The following is a 17,749-nucleotide window of genomic DNA, read 5'->3' on the forward strand; positions in this document are numbered from 1 at the left end:
GGCCAAGAATTAAAAAAAAAAAAAAAAACTTATCGGGCAGGGCCGGGCTCGGGCCGAAAATCTCCAAAACTTTTCGGGCCCGGGCTGGGCCGGGCCTACGTACATTCGGGCTGGATTGGGCTCGGATTGGGCTTCGGCCCATGCAGGTCTCTACTACATAGGTATCCCGGGGCTCTAACATCCATTGCAAATTATTAATAGCATCCATGATTCTTGTATTTAAATTAATTTCTAAGTTAAGCTTCATGCCTTGAAAGAAGAAAAAGTGCGTGTAAACCCAGGCTCGACTACAGATCCGGATATATGCATTGAATAATAATTAATCAATATCCATTTAACCATTCTAGGAATTGCGTGTTTCGCGATAGAAAGCTAGAGCGATTATTTCGGCCGAGTTCGTTAATGGAGTCAGTCTGCTAACACATTAACAGATAACAACTTCAACTTTAACAGTGGCCATCTGTAGCGCATATCCCATACAGATACGTAATCAAATTTTTACACTTCGTTTTCTGCAATAGATAAAGCTATTATAGCGTCCGAGTTTGTTAGTTGAGTCAGTCCGTTAACATATTAACGGATAACGGAGACTTTAAGGGCGGTTTTGTATGACTCATATCCCACACATGTAAGCGAAGTTTCGATTATTATTATTATTATTATTATTATTATTATTATTATTATTATTATTATTATTATTATTATTATTATTTGCCATAGACAGAGCGATTATCTCAGTTGACTTCGATAATAGAGCAAATCTGTTAATATATTAATGGATGACATTAATTTTAGCGGTGGCAATCTATAGCCCATATCCCATACATGTAAGCGAATTTTCAAATTCTGTTGTTTCCAATAGAGAGCTAAAGCAATTATGTCAGTCGAGTTCGTTAATGGATTCAATTCGTTAACATTTTAATGGGTAACGGTGACTTTGGAATATTATCTGTATCTCATATTCCATCATATAAGCGACGTTTTGAATTCAAGTTTCTGCAACATATAGCTATAAGTGATTATCTTGGCTTTCATTAATGGACATAATCCGTTAACATTGCAACGGGTAACGGTGACTAACGCTGTCTATCCACGTCTCGTGTATGTAAATAGTTCGCATAATCCTTTCTACTATCTTTATCTGATTTTAAATAATTTAAAAGTACTTTTTGTTAACAAGACAAACTGCTAGAAATTGCCAATTATAAGTGTATAAGTTCCCACGGTTATGCCGGTTAGGCTAAAGGAGACGGTGATTATGAGAAATGGATGAATTGGTGGAATGAAGAAAGTGAGAGGAAACGAGAGAACCCCGAGAAAACCCACGAGCACGGTGTTTGTCCACCACAAAGTCCACACGGCGCGAGCTGGGATCTAACCAGGAACGACAAGTACCGGAGGTGAACGCTCTGCCACTGAGTCACCTATGCAACGCTCTGCCACTGAGTCACCCAATTATAAGTGCAGAATATACCAAAATAGCTTATAATACACCAAAATAGCTTATTCCATTTTACTCGGTAAACATCACGTGAAAATGACTAAAACTAACCATAAAATGGCTGAATTAGCAACACCGATAAACAGTCAATCACAATACCAAAGAGCAATATAGCCGGAAAGACAACTAGAGGTTCATTCCGGAACGGTTTGTGTCAACGCAATGACATATTTACGGTTTTAGTTTGCGATAATCGTCACAGCAGTTATAATTATTGTTTATTGCATGTTTTGTGTCGCGTTGCAGTACGCTAATGAATGAGCCCATGAGTCCAACGCCAATTATGGCTCTATAGTCCGCGTCACCCGAATTGGCGTATAGCATCAGCCAATAAGCTCGCAGTGCACTGTTACTAAACCTTCAGGGCGCCAATTATGAATGATTAGATTCCTCCCTGAAGGTTTAGTAACAGTGCACTGCGAGCATATTGGCTGACACCATACGCCAATTCGGGTGATGCGAAGTATAGTATGAAGTGTAATAATTCAATGGTATATACAGGGTTAATATGATTGGAAATATACCCGGATCTTCTTCACAGACCTAGTCAGTCTATCTTAATAAATGAGAGCCTAAACACCATGTTTCGCAATCTGTTAATCTCCTAGGAACAAGACTTGAGAAAATAAACGTATTTGAGAAAGAAAAAGTTAACTGTAATATTCTTGTAACCCTTTAATTTGCAAGCATTAATAGCATTATCATTAAAATATTTAGTTTGCTTTTATGGTTGAACCATGTCTTCCTGATCATAATTTCGTAATTTCTAAAGTATTTTTGTACTTCGGTTACAAAATACAGTATAGGATGTTTATTTCAAAGCAACATTGCCATTAAAAAAAAGTCATATATGTAGTTACTAAGCAGCATTGTCCTATTATGGTAAAATATCATAAGAATACTCTCAGTAATTACCAACAGTTTCGTTGAAATACTTTCTTACAGAGCAAGAAACCACAGATAAAAAATAAAAATAAAAAAGGAACTTTCACGGAACGCAGGAGATAAAGCTTCTACAATACTAAATTTGACTGTCCCCTGTTGATGAAGATTAGAAGTATCTAAAGAAACGACCCACAAGTCATGTATATGGATGTTGTATGAAAGCAATAATGCCAATTAAATTATTCCTGAAGTTATAATTCATGCGGATAACGCAATAGAATGCGATGTTGCTTGAGAGCAACACTGCCCAATAAAGGGTTAAAGGACTTTATCATAAAACACTGCATAAACAAGACAAACAAACGATTATTATTATTATTATTAAACTGCTTCTACTGCTACTACTACTAATAATAGTAACAGTAAGAATAAAAATATTGCAGTCTCTCTTCACAGCAACGTATATCCTTTTTCTGACTTTGTTCCAGGCTTCAATCGCGGTGGGAATACATATCTATGAAACAAACCCGAGTAGTGGTTCGATCCTACTTTAACAGTATGTTCTATTTAGCTTCGGTGTTGAAAACAGAAACTCCAACCAAAGGAAAATGTGCTGCAGGATTGCGCAAAAATAATAATTAAATAATAAGATGCCTGATTAAAGGATTATCGTGATAGGATAAATCAAGTATTTAAAAAATAAATAAATTTGGAGATAGAAAAAGTTTTACTTTCAAAAACTAAACTAAACATATTATATTAGACGTTCCGGGCAGTAAGAGTGAACCCAATACAAGGCTACTACATCCAAACTGAACACACGAAATATAATCGTCCACATCCACTCGAGATGTTTCTTGAGTAGTAATAGCAAACTAATTTATGGCAGCCGGCTCTCATGCTCATGTGTATACATTGTCGTACATCTTTTCCTTAAATAGTACAGTTTCAAATTTATTTCGATCGTTTAAAGTGTACTAGTAAGATGTATTTTCAGGGAACAAGCCTTTGTTGTGTTCGTTCTTCCTACCCGGAAAGCCTTATATGCTTAAGAACCCATTCGGCATATACGGTATTTACGAAACATACCTCGCTCTTATTTATTTATTTATTGTGAAACTAGAACTTACCAATAATGATTTTAATATTTTCTAATTGAACTGTAGCAACAAAAGAATAATGAAATAAGTCGCTATATATAGCTGTAAAATTGGAAACAATAAGAATGAGAAAGAATTTTGGAAGAAACTCGACTTGTGGCTACATTTAAAGATGCAATCTCTAGCATCTGATGATGGAATTCGGGGGTAACTTTAAAAGCAATAATAAGTGCGTGGTAGGCCGCTGAATTCGAACTCTGGAGCTTCTAATTGCAAAAACAATAACGCTTACGAAAATAAACTACTTTTCTGAATCATTACGATTTGTAATCATTACTATTGCATGGTAAAAGTGTGGTATTATAATCTCAGAAGGGATGAGAAAAACAGGATTAGTATTAGGAATTAGATTTCTGGCTTTTGGCATCTACAGCCATGTTAGCCCATCATGTATGAAGGATAACGTTCCTCAGCGATCATACAACTCGGTGAAATAGGAAAAAAGGAACGAGAAAGGAGGGGAACGGGTTGGAACCATTATTACCTTAAGTACCGTCCAGACACTTTTCCTGTATAAATGAGGAAAACTCAGGTAAATCTCGCTCAGGGTGACTGGCCTCAAAAAGCTTTTAACACTTTTTCGACTGTGCTCTTACCAGGAATCGAACTCGGGATCGCTCGCATTAAAAGTGAGAGCGTTAGGAACTACGCTACGCGGTGCCTCAAAGAAAAATGCAATAAGAAAAAAAAGTGGTCAGCGATGACGACGAAGAGAAGTATTGGCAGTGAACACGTAGTCATGCATTCATGAGTAGTATGGCTGGAAACCTATCGAGTACGCAATTGAAGTCCCTATTCACCTGTCACCACTGCCTTTCTTATCAGTGTCAGGTTACCTGTCAGCCCCTTGTATTCAAGCTGAGCAGGCGAGAAACTAACCGTGATGTAACAGAGCATTCAGTTCGATAAGATTGCTTTGTACAGTCTATTATAGGGTGGGGCGTATTCTATCTACCAACTTCAAATGATACAGAAACATGGTGAATGCACGTAGTAGTTTAATAGTTATGAAATACAAGTACATAAACTGGCAATTACTAAAATATGTAACACATATTGACAAACCTCACTGCAAAAGACTGGCAAAGACACTTCCCTTCACATAACACCAGACGAAGTAATCCGCAGCCATTAAATCTGGGGAACGGGATGGCCACGTCACATCGCCATAGCAGGATATTACACGGTTTGAAAATGTATGTTGAATTACAGACATACTTTGGCATGCTGTGTGTGCCGTTGCACCATCCTGCAGAAATTACATAGTATTCAGCAACCCTCTTGCCTGCGCTTACGGAATGAGGATATTTTGCAACATTTTGCACTAGCGGTCGACATTCACAATTACTACATGTCCTGTGTCATCTTCAAAAATTAGAGATTATTAATGACACACACGACAACTGCACATTATACCACAACTTTTGGTGTCCCTTAAGGCTATTTACGTAAACGCCATGGATTTTCATGAGAGGAAATATAGGAAATTTTAGTTATTAACATCCAATCATAAAAAAGGCTTTATTGGATATCAGCAGTTCTTGAGAAAACAGTAATTCTCGGTTAATCATTGCAAGAATGTCAGTGAAGTTGGCGAGTGTGTTTTGCCTATTAATGTCTCTCAACTCTTGAACCATTTGCAGTTAATACGGATGGAACTTCAAATCATCCAGTAAGCGACCCAATGAACGTCGCTTCGCTTAAGTAATACGCGCACTCGTTCCAGGTTCTCACAATTCGAACGCTTCTTTCCCAGCATCGTGACTGCTAGTTCAGAACACTACCAGTGGCCTTCCACTGTCTCTCCCATCTGAGAATACTGTGCCTCTCGAGTACAGCCGTGCAGAAACAGGCACGTTAACACTTGACCATGGATAACAAAATATGCGAAATTAAGGATCTCTAATAATCGTAATGTGTTTTGAATATATGACTTACCTAGCTGGAGTGGAGCCTGTCACTTCTGGAAGCAAATGATGTAACGTGAGAAAGGTACCCCTAGTAATCGAGAAAATATTCTCCCTTGTGCTGGGATATCTGTATAGAATCCCTTGATCTTCTGGTCCACCTTCAGTCAAACCTTCTTGTGTAACAAACAAAATGGCCACAGGCAAGTCTTTGAGAATTTCTCCCACTTCATCAGTTTTAGTTTCAGATCCAGTTAATGTTTTCACTAATTCAGATTGTTCAATTACCTGCAAACAAAGAAATATTTTGTAAATGGCAATGAAATACTTAATATCAAATTTTAAAAAAATAGTGAAAAACTCTTCCGTATACAATATATATGTTCACATAACGCAATTCATTCTATTCAACTAATAGTACAATTCGTCAATACGCCTAGATTTTATTTTGCAAAAAGAAAGAAAAGTATTTGGGCGTTTCTGATTTCCCGACATTTGAGGCTATTGGATTGTTCTTCCCTTTCAACACAACCTTTCTAGGAATATCCACTCTATAAAGAAACAGTGGAAAATGCCGATGAGATACATAATACTAAATTTAAAAATAAAGTGACTGAACTCTTTGATCAAATAAATGTCACTCTCACATTGAATACGAATCTTTTTGTCATAGTAAGATGTACGGTTAGTACAGGGTAGGATTCAAAAGTAATGAGCCTCTCACTTTATACTGACGCGTGCACACCCTGCAGCGCGCTCCACTTGACAGCGACGGTGGTGGTGGGTATTGGCTTCACAGCGCAATGCGGGTCAGTTGGCTACAAGCTTTCGGAGCGGTAAAACATCGGACTTAACAATAGCCCCTATACGGTGGTGCGATACGGCGATATGAAAAGTTTGTTAGAGCAACGCTACGCGATCAAATTTTGCTTCCGGTTGGGTAAGTCTGCTTCCGAAACGTTCGCCATGATTCAACAGGCGTTTGGGACTGTCCTACTCTCAAGTCAAAAAGTGGCACAAGGCTTTTCGTGAGGGCCGGGAAGATGTGACTGGCGAACCTCGGTCTGGACGCCCGTCGTCGGCCCGTACTGACGTGAATGTATAGCGAGTGCGTGAGTTTTTGAACACGGACCGGCATTTGAGTCTCTACCAAGTAGCAGAAGCCCTGAACTTATCGGAGACAACGGTGCAACGCATTGTTACCGAGAACTTGCACATGCGGAAAGTCTGCGCGAAACTTGTGCCGAGAGTTTTGACTGAAGAACAGAAATGGAACCGAGTGCTCGATGCGAAGAACTGCTGCAATTGTGAGAAGGCGATCCTGCCTTTCTCGAAAAAGTGATAACCGGCGACGAAACTTGGACTTTTCAGTACGATCCAGAAACAAAACGACAAAGCGCTGAGTGGCGCACCTCAAACTCATCCCGTCCCAAAAAAGCGCGGATGAGTAATTCGAAGACGAAGACCATGCTCATCGCCTTTTCGGAGTGACGGGGATCGTCCACTAAGAGTTTCTCCCGCCCGGACAGACCATGAACGCTGCTTACTACCAGGAAGTCCTGAAAAGGCTGAAAAGAAGCGTCGCGCGCAAGAGCAGGGACATCAAGGACAGCTGGAAGCTTTACCACGATAAAGCCCCCAGCCACACCGCCTTCAGCGCCACCGACTACCTAGTCCGAGTCAACGTTCCTGTGGTACCCCAGCCTCCCTACAGTCCGGACTTGTCGCCTCCTGACTTCTTCTTGTTTCCGCGCTTAAAATCAGCGCTGAAAGGAAAACGTTTCGACTCCATCGAGGACAGCAGAGCAAATGTCAACGCAGCCCTTGCAGCCATCCCGGAACAGGCCTTCGGGGAAGCCTTTGAGTTACGGAAAAGCCGCCTACAGAAGTGCGTTGATGCAGGATGTGCCTATTTTGAAGACTATTAGTCAGTTGTACCGATTAGCTCAATAAATCTGTCTTTTTGAACGTAGGCTCATTACTTTTGAATCCTACCCTGTATATGTATCTTTGGCGCAGGAGACACGGGTACGATTCCCGGTAGTTCGATCGTGTGGTTCAGACTCCATGTTAAGCTGTACGTTCATTTCTTATATAGCCTCGCAGCTGGAAGGGACGCTAAACTCTAATTCATCCATTGAATTCCATAAGAGAAGGTGGGAGAGCCATATTGATAATGGGAAATTACGAGAACAATTTTAACCAAACGATATAACATATTGGAAATTCATTTGAATCATTTGATCAAATAGAAGACAACGTTTTCAGCGTTTCTTTGTGTATGTGTGCTCTCTTTGAATCTTAAGATACCGTATTGCTTGCGACTGAAATTAATCAGAGCCAAGAGGGTAAATTCATTTTACCTTGGAAGAAAGATATAAACCCTATTTTCTATAAATTATTCAACTTGTATGCATGCAGTGGCGGCGATTGGACGTTAAAGGGGGGGGGCAAGATATGATCTGAATATTTGTATATCAATGTTAGTTTCCCTGGTTTATGCTAACACTGTTTGACGGAGGATTGCATAACTAATAGGATATTGTCTTTTTCAGTTAAAATACCTTAATTATATCGTATTTCATATTTTATTAAGTAAATTGATGCAATTACTTAATAAAATAATGCAAAAGAGCATAAGATGTTGATGCAAAAGAGCAACACAAATAGGTAATATCCCTTTGTACTCTTAAATAACGAATCTGTAAAAAGAGATTTGACTCCTGGCTCATGAACATTTTAAAATTCTGTCTGGAAAACTGTGATCAGATTATTTAATAACAAATTTACTAAACAAATAAATAGAAAGGGTAACATTAATCATAGTAATGAATAATGAGGCTTGTTTTGCAAAAGTTGAATTGAAATTGTGGATTAATGAATAACTTACATTTTTAATTCCACACATGCTAATAAATGTATTACCCTTAGAAAATGAAAGACATTAAATATTACAACCATATTTAAACAATATTCCTTACTATTAGAAAGAAGAAAAGATATTTTAGAAACTGTCAATTTTTGTGCAATTAAAGAATAACTTGTGAAAGACTTTTCCTTTTTTTTGCGAAATATCATCTCAATTAGTTTCAAAGCGAGTGATTAACATATCGAACCCTTGTAAGAAGAAGTGAAAGTCGCTGGAATTATTGCGCTTCGATAGGTTATTTTTCGGCCATTTTCTGTGGCAATTAAAATGTAATTCCTGCAGCTTTCTTAACTCCACAGGAAGACAAAAATACGTAGTCACGCACCGGTAGAGGTCATAATTTTTTCTATGGATCAATAATACATACAATAACTGTAAATTTCGAAATTAATCTATATACATTGTGTCACTTCAAAAAAGTGGGGGCAACTGCCCCCTTTGCCCCCCTAATCGCCGCCCATGTATGCATGTATAATAATAATAATAATAATAATAATAATAATAATAATAATAATAAGAAGAAGAAGAAGAAGAAGAAGAGAAAGAAAATAGGAAATATTATGGTGTAAGATTGCGTTCTTTCCTTTCAGAGTTACCAACCATTCTTATTACTTGGAGTCAAAAATTGGCAAGACCAAATGTGTGAATTTCCCCTATTTCTTAAAAATATATTTCACAATGAACTTCTAAAAATTCTCCATATTTTTATGAAATATAACCTATATTTAGTGTAAGTCTTGAGACTTATCTCTATTTTGAAATGATATAGTAGCGTCTTCTCTGTACCAGGTTGCGTTGATTTTGAGTTTAATGTCCCTTTCACCAGCGAGACTATATGAGACGGGACCTACTGATTAACGTGGAATCCGAATCACATGAGCTCCCGCCGGGAATCAAACCCGGGTCTCCCACGCCAAAGGCGCGGACGCTAACCGCTTAGCCACGGAGGAGCTTTTGTCTGCACCAGGGGCGCACACACGGAGAGACAAGAGGAAGAATTCATCCCATATATTATTATTTCTCGGTGGTAATCATCTGACATAATGAAGCAAAGCGTATGTTTTCTCGAGGCTTCCGAATGGCGACTATTGCTTGGGACTTACATCAGTCACAAGAAAGTGGACCCGAGTAGCGTAACTGTCGCCTTTGTTGCAAGCTGTCCCGAATTCGATTCAAGATGGGGTCACTCGGTAAAAAAAGGTGTATAATTATTTACAGGCCAGTCATCCTAAGTGAGATTTTTCTTGAATGTTCCTCATTACAGCAGGTAAATACCGGAATGGTACCTAACACAAAGGTTCCAGATCGCTTCCCCATTCCGTTTCCACTTCCTCGGTTAATGCGATCACCAAGGGATGTCGTCCCTCATACCTGACAGGCTAAAATGGAGATAGATACAGAAAGTCTAGAAAGAATCCTGGCAGAGGAGTCCAGCAAGATTCCTACTCCTTACCAGTCAAAAGGAAGTAAGTTCAACTTTTCGAACATATTTCAAGGTAACGTTTGTTAAATATATATATATATATATATATATATATATATATATATATATAAACTATCATGAGGATTAAGATTAAGATTTACAGGATTAAGGATTAAGAATTACAGATATTGGTTCATTATTATTTTTTCAATGGAAGACGTTAAAAACCTTGAAGAACTACGGCTCATGCCAATTGGAAAAGTGTCCACGCTTGGATAATTTTTTAATTGCAATTTTCCTACGAATCTGAGCACACTGAATCCAGTGCGATTATTTTAAACATATCCGTGCATATGAGAAAAATAACCCCGACATTGAGATATAAATAAAATATGGATATTTTAATTTTGAGGTCATTTTCCGAATGATTTCATAAAGGCTATGCTTTGAAGTAGTCCCAATGGATTCAGTGTTCGCAAATTAGTATGAAAAGAGCAATTAAAAATTTATCCATGGGTGGGCACTTTTACGATTGGCACAAAGCAGCCAGGTGAAACAGCCGGCTCCCGGGCCAGTACCCATCCACTGAACCCTTTCAACCGGTCCGCCTGACTCGTTATTGAAAGTATATTTCTTGTGTAATCTCTTAAACTGAAGTGCAATTTTTTCCCCGGATAACTGATACCCACCTTGACAATATTCTCCGCATTGGTACATCTAGTGTACCTAATTTCACATACGTGAATCCCCACGTTAAGCGGGTTTGCATATCCAAACTCCTAACTATGAAAACATTTACGCTCACTCCAACCTCAATCATTTCATGAATTCAATTTGTATTACGTATGTTATTAAGACGCAAAATTGAATGTGATTTATTCTAATAACAATTTTATTGCAAGAGCTGTGACGTCCAAATATTCACTGAGAACTCATAGTCGTATCGGAATAAACAAAAGCGAGTATGGAACAGTAAACTTCCTTCACAGAAGTCAAAAGAAGATCTGCAAAGGCATACAAAATGGTCGAGTGGTTTGGTTGATACTCTATCAATCACATGTTTCTGTGTTCAAACCCGGTAGTAAGTTGTTTATTTTTAATGTGTTTCCCTATTTTCATCCGGAGGCTGAAAACATTTCTGAGTAATTCATTGGAAACTTCTTTTGTTTCAAATTCAATTAAAACGGAACATTGTATCAATTGCAAATCTAAAATCCATAGCTGAAAGCAAAATATTAAGTATGTTCACTACTCGAACAGTGGGGATTTCAAAAAATTATCCTCGGGGGGATTTTTAATATGGGTGAAGGGCATACTTCTACGACACTGGTAATCCACATTGAGCACGATCAAAGATATCGTCCCGAAGGCAGAAATTTCTTAGCTTGACAGGGGTCTCAAAATTCTCCCTCAGATCACTCCCTGAAATTATCACTGCTTAAAAGCTTATCGTAACAAATATAATATTACACTTGTTTCTCGTTCTACATTTTGAGATGGTGGTATCATAACTTATACAGAATTATAATAAAAACAAAAAAAATATAATACTAATCACGTAAAAATTATCATGTAACAGTTAAGTTACCAATTTTGGTTGAGATTAAAACGTAAATATAATTTTTGGCATTACACTTGAATGTAACTCCTTTCTATATATTCCTGAGTGGAAAGCCATGCTTAATTCCAATTAATTAATCAATATTTATACGAATATTTTTTTAGTTTACTATTTTCACTGTTCAATATTATATACATTTCATTTCCAAAATCAAATTCTCGAAAATGTATATTAGACGAGTGCAGGCTCGCAAATAAATTATCATTTATCATATATATTGGTCTCAATTCGAAATTCTATTTAATCGAATCCGACAGGAATACAGAAAGAAACGTCGAGAACAGGTAAAAAGAGCGAGAAACAAAGTGTTGTACTCTGCGGCGACTAGAACTAAGCTCGAATGGTGCTTTACAAGAAGAACGCTTTAGACCACTCGGCTATGGTAACAACTAGTGATTACAGCAAAAGCTTCGAGCAGGAGTTCTTCTTACAAAAATTTAAGCCTAATTTACTTTGATGTGATATATATAATTTATTTTATGAACACGTTATTCGTTATTTTGACGAATGATGTATGTTGATATAGATTCTATTACACGTTCTTTCATAAATACTATAGAAAGTATTAGGATTATTTATGATTTTTCATGGAAATTGATTGGTGCATGCGCAGTACACAGAGGAAGGCGAGGAAGGAAATGCTAACAGACTGTTAAAATGTTTCGCTCGCAAGCAGTAGTTCTCAACCGGGGAGCGCGCTTCCTCCTCCTGGGGAGGCGTGAAGAGTTTACGAAGTCCCTTCGTTTCGTTATATTTTTTGAATGATTGATACACAATATCCAGCCACATCTTCTACACATTTGGAAGTGATAAATCGTAGTATAAATTAACTGTCCTCCACACACAGTGCTTGTTGGTTTTCCAAGATTAAAAACTGAAATAATTTTTATTTCAATAGAATATAAAAGTTTCAGAGGAGAGGGTTACAACCCCCTGACTTTTCGAACGCCACTGCCTGAATTGTAACTTTCAAGTTAGGATCGAATAATAGAGAAATGTGACTTATTAAATATATTTTTGGTTCATTATACTTTTTCAGAAATAAAATATCTACAATTACAATGACAGGAAAAGTTAAGTAGTTTATTGTAAATCTTTGCATGTTTCCCTTTCTTCCCAACTATGCTTGAAAAATGTAATAATAAGTTAAGTTTTCCATTAAAACGGTAAAAAAAAAAAAAAGGACTTTTCTGCTTTTCTTTAATAAGTAAATATGTTGGTTATCGTTATAAGAGATTTTGCCTCCCTGACGATGAGCAAGTTTCTCCATTGGATACATACGGTGCTTGATGCCAATATACGTCCTCTGTGATTGGCACTCCCTGTTCCTACTTGTATGTGGATGACATGAACAGTAGTTCTTTAGACGAAATCTCTCGCTCATTTCCACAGACCATGGCACCACTTGCAGTTCAAAAGCTTTATTTCTCTATTCGAGTTACAAAATTATTCACGCGTATAGGTCTATATTTATTCAAGATGCAATATCCTATATAAAGAACTATCTTACATGACTAGCTACGCAGGCAGAGTGCACTGCGCCTCAGTTAAACGTAACCTGATCTGCTGTTTACCTTTATCGCTAAATTATGTGCTGTAGAAGGACGAATCGAAAGAAATGATAACGTATAGATGTAAACAGATATCTTGTATCAGTCAATAACTTTGTAGAAACAAAATCAAAGACCTTGTTACTGATATGAGGGCCTCATTATAGGATGTTGGTATGACGTGCAGCTGGTTGTCCTGGCAACAGCACACTGTGAAGTTTACTTACCTTGTATCTGAAATTTAATAGGATGAAAATGTCGCCTCGGAGATGACATCGAAACTTAGTGTAGGCAGAGCTTTTCTCTCTGTCATTATAAAGAAGAAAAAAAAAAACAGTTGCTCCTCATGGTTCTCAGTTCACTTAACTTCTCTTGGGGATTGAACAAAGTAGCTGGAGGGAAAGAGGAACTTTTGATTTGTTCATATGTATGGAAGAATACTTTCAGCGTAAACAATTTATCTTCAATAACGATCGTTAAGAGTACTAACGATGTTGATTGAAAACTTTCTGCTTCAGAATCGTCCACCAACTTAGTACTTTCTCTGTTTCGCATATACCTATCATTAGGGATTCTTGATGAAATATTATTTCTCCTTCTGTTTTATGAAGCAAAATTGAATAGTTCAAAAACTTTTAACATTCACTCAACGACATAACAAAACTTTCTAGTTTATAATTCCTTTCTAGTTCTAGTTTTGCTACACTGTTACTCAAAGTGGTTTTCAAAACTACCCACCACACACATTAAAATTCCATTCGTAAATTTCAGAACGCTTAAAGAAAAGAAATAAATACAAATAAATTAAAGTATACAAATACAGGACAAAACAGTAAGCACCATTAACAAGAACGTAATAATGCTTAATCAGAAGATATTGTAAAATTTTACCTTTTTAGGGTACAGCCAAAAGCGGTAAACGAGAATTTTGGACTTTCCCAATTATCTTTTATTATAAAATTTCTTCTTATATACAGCAGTAATAATAGTAATTACAGTTCAAATATAAGTTCCTATTAGATATTTGGTAGTTTGTTGTGAGTTTGCAGAAACCCACATGCCGTGCGGGTGACAGGATCCAAGGGTCTTTGCGACCAAGGAGTGTGTATAGGTATCTCTCAGAGACCAGGCGTCGTAGAAAGAAGGATAAAACTCACATACCAGGCGTCCTACAGAGTGATGAGGATAAAGGAGCTGTTAGAGACCAGGTGTCTTAGAGAGTGAAATTGATGCCTTCTGCGATGTTCTGGATCCTTTAACTTATTCAGAATATTGCTGACTTTATTAATCACTTGACGATCGCTGATGGTAGTTGGCGACGTCTTCTTTGTAATTGTTATCTGAAAGTGAGTTTCCAGCCAGCACGAATGTTGAAAGCACGTGTAGAACCTTGCAATATTGACCTGTGGATGAGATACTATCCTTCCCAAGCTCGCAGATAAGCTCATCACTAGTTATAGAGCTGCCTACAACTTAACTTCATTCGGTCTCACATTTCACAGCATCATATTGACATTACGGACCCAAACATCGAGTTTGCTTACGAATCCCAGTTTCTTCGGAGGGTCCGATTGCACAATTAATGTCCAATGTTTCTCTAATCTCCTGTGTCCTGCAACATTGGTTTGATTTGCCCTTTATAATGTCGTCAACCTTACTAGGTCTCTCTGATTGAGAACTGTCGCTGAGATCAAGATTATCAGCAAGGAATTTGGTTAACCATCGTTGGCACTGACGTTTTTATAGGCAAAGTTCTTAAAAATATTTTTAAAAATCTTTTTCACTGACTTTCCCCTGATTTCCAGGTGCCAGCCCAACCATTTTTCCTGACTTGCGGTATTTAATAAGGTAGGGGTTCACTAATGAAAAATGCTTGTAAAAACCTAAATAAAGGTTTGGTTAATGACAGAAAAAAAAAACACGTAAACTAACAATAAATCTATTTGAACTACTGAATACATTTTATAAGCATCTTTAACTTAATACAAATAAATGTATACTTAAAAAAATGGCTACCTTTTCTCCCAAGGAGCAACTGTAACCCCGTCTCACTCTTTTGGGACTTTCAGAAAAGTTTCAAGCTTGCCTCAGTTAATTTCAGAGAAAATGACGCGGGCTCCTAAAATATATATAGTGAATAATACAATATATATATATATATATATATATATATATATATAATTATTACTTTAATGAGATATTTAGATGTTCCTCTAAATTACACAACAAGATATTGAATGTTTTATTTTTGGATATGCAAGTATTTAAAGACATTATAATAAAAATTATGTAGAAGGGATATTACAGACAGCTGCCCACTTCAATTCTCTAATCTCAGTTGTTTTGCTCACTTTTTAAATACTGCGAATAGTATATGTTTTACTGTTATAGAAAACAAACAACAATATATCCAATTAGTTACTTAATGGTTCATAATTATTTTACAGAGTACATAAATTAAGGATTTTAAAAAATCTTATTACGTATTCTGCCTTTTGGCAGGTCCTGGGAATAATGTTTGTTTTTTCCCTCCATTTTCAGTTTGGGCATGGAAATTTTTCTTCATTGTTTCTCGATTTTCAGCTTCCTCTTTTAACTCCCAATATTTTTATTTTATTTTTCAAATCATCGATCACTTGTGTTCTTCCTATTCCTCGCTTTCCTTTAATCTTTCCTTCTATAGCGGTACGAAGAAGACAATTTCTTTGCAAGATGTGTTAAATCAAATTCGCCTTCCTACGAAGGATGCTGGATAAAAGTGTCCTCTTCTCTGCTATCCGTTTTAAAACATCTCCGTTTGCTACTTTTTCTGTCCATTTTATCTTCTCCATTTTTCTCCAACACCACATTTCGAAGCTCTCTACATATTCCTTCTCTAACTTCCGTAATGTTCAAGTCCCTGAACCATACAGTCCAATACTCCATATATAGCACTTGACCAACTTCTTCTTAGCCTGCTAGTTAAGAGTGATCTTTTCTTGTTAAATGCTTCTTTGGCTATTGCAATTCTCGACCTGATCTCTTTGGTGCAGTACGCGTCTTTCGACAAAATACTTCCCAGATATTTGAAATGATCCACCTCAAAGTACTCTTTGTTCTACTCTTATCTGTAAGGCCGCATTTCCACGGGATATTCTCATGACTTTCTCATGACATGGGAAGTTCATTTCTCACGATTTTTTTTTTTTTCGAAAACTATGACTGATAATTCACTTTTAAGCTTGTCATTTTCTTCATCTCAATGTGATCTATTGATTGGAATATACCTTATCTTCGGGCAGTATTATAGTTAAACAAAAGCTCCAGTTAATTAAAGAATTAATCATAATTCGAGAATATATCTCAGTAACAATATTACGTTAAATGATATTACTAAGTAACACAATTACTTAGACTGACTGCTTCACACTTGTTTCATTTATATAATTGGGCTCTCGTGTTTGAATTACTGGCTTATTTCAACAAGTAACCAAAATGGGAAGAAGAGAAAGATAAATTTCTTAAGCAAAAATCCTTAATTTTCCCTCATTTCCAGGTTAAGTCCAGGTCATTTTTTCCTTATACTACACTGAGAAAAATCCATTATCCGGACAGCGGTATATTGTACAAATACAAGGATTCGTTATGTTTACTAAGGAAATCTGTACGGAGCGTACTTTATCCATATGCTACACAGCTACTGCCTTTAACGCGCTTAGATGTTATATCATGTCGCTGCAGGATGTCTGATATCTAACAATCTTCCGTATTTTATATACGTATACGTATGTTAAATACTTCAGCTATATGTTATATACGTCCATCTGTGTGTGAGGTCCTGACCGCCTATAGACACCTCTTTCTTGCACCATAGATGACGTCATGAAACAACTGTCGTATGCTTGCGAGCTGGTTTATAAACGAGGTTGTTTACAAACGGAAAATAAGAGCGGAAGGAAAGAAAAGCCTGGGTAAGTGCAATAGTAAATTATCACTTTAGTTAAATATTCCATTAATTATATATTCCTTTAGTATAACTTGCTTTAATATAGTACTAAACAAGTAATGTGATTTATGACCACAATTCTTACTATTGTAACTCGTTAATGGTTGAGGAGAAAGAAATGGGTTAATCTGAATTTTGAGAAATCTTTGAATATTAATGTTTTGTAACTTTTTACATTTCAAGGTACGCAAAATGAATGTTATGTGTTTATTCTTTCCTTTTTATATGTGACGGTTTATTACTTGATGGAGATTTACTACAGGACTGCTTAACATAATTGCTAAGAAACCGTTTTCAGCGCGAACATTTTCTTGTGTAGTGAAGATTTAGGATTTAGATTTCTGGGCTTTCGGCATCAATGACCTTGTTAGCCCGTCACATGTGAGTTATGACGTCCCTCGGTGAGCACACTATCCGGGGAAAGGGAAGGAAGCAAACGGCCTGGGACCTATATGTTGGGTACTACCCGGCATTTGCCTGGTATGAAATGAGGAAAACCCAAGAAAGCCTCATTCAGGATGTCTGGACTTAAAAGCTTTTGATACTTTTTCGACCGAGTGCCCCTACCGGAATCGAACATGGGTCCGCTCGTACCGAAGGCGAGAGCGTTAGCAACTACGCTACGCGGAGCCACTTGTGTCTAGGAAACCTATTTTTACTAGGATATTTGCAACAAAATTTATTTCCTTTCTTTCTTTATTTTTCTTTTTCTTTTTGCTTTTTAACAATAAAACAAAACATATTTTACAGCCTCACTGAAATTTAAAAACAGCAGTCAGGGAGAGCTC

General features: G+C 37.0%; 1 protein-coding gene across 4 annotated transcripts in view; it reads right to left on the reverse strand.

Annotated features, from left to right (window-relative positions):
- The window catches only part of in (inturned planar cell polarity protein), a 666,765-nt gene that overhangs the window by 327,472 nt on the left and 321,544 nt on the right, over positions 1-17,749 (reverse strand). For all 4 annotated transcript variants that reach the window (XM_081752327.1, XM_081752329.1, XM_081752330.1 and 1 more), the window contains exon 6: positions 5,485-5,741. In XM_081752327.1, coding sequence (XP_081608453.1) covers positions 5,485-5,741 — 257 coding nt within the window. The remainder of the gene's footprint in view (positions 1-5,484; positions 5,742-17,749) is intronic.

This window comes from Thermobia domestica, chromosome 3 (assembly GCF_964235325.1).
Source record: "Thermobia domestica chromosome 3, izTheDome1.hap1.1, whole genome shotgun sequence".
In the NCBI taxonomy this organism is placed as follows: domain Eukaryota; kingdom Metazoa; phylum Arthropoda; class Insecta; order Zygentoma; family Lepismatidae; genus Thermobia; species Thermobia domestica.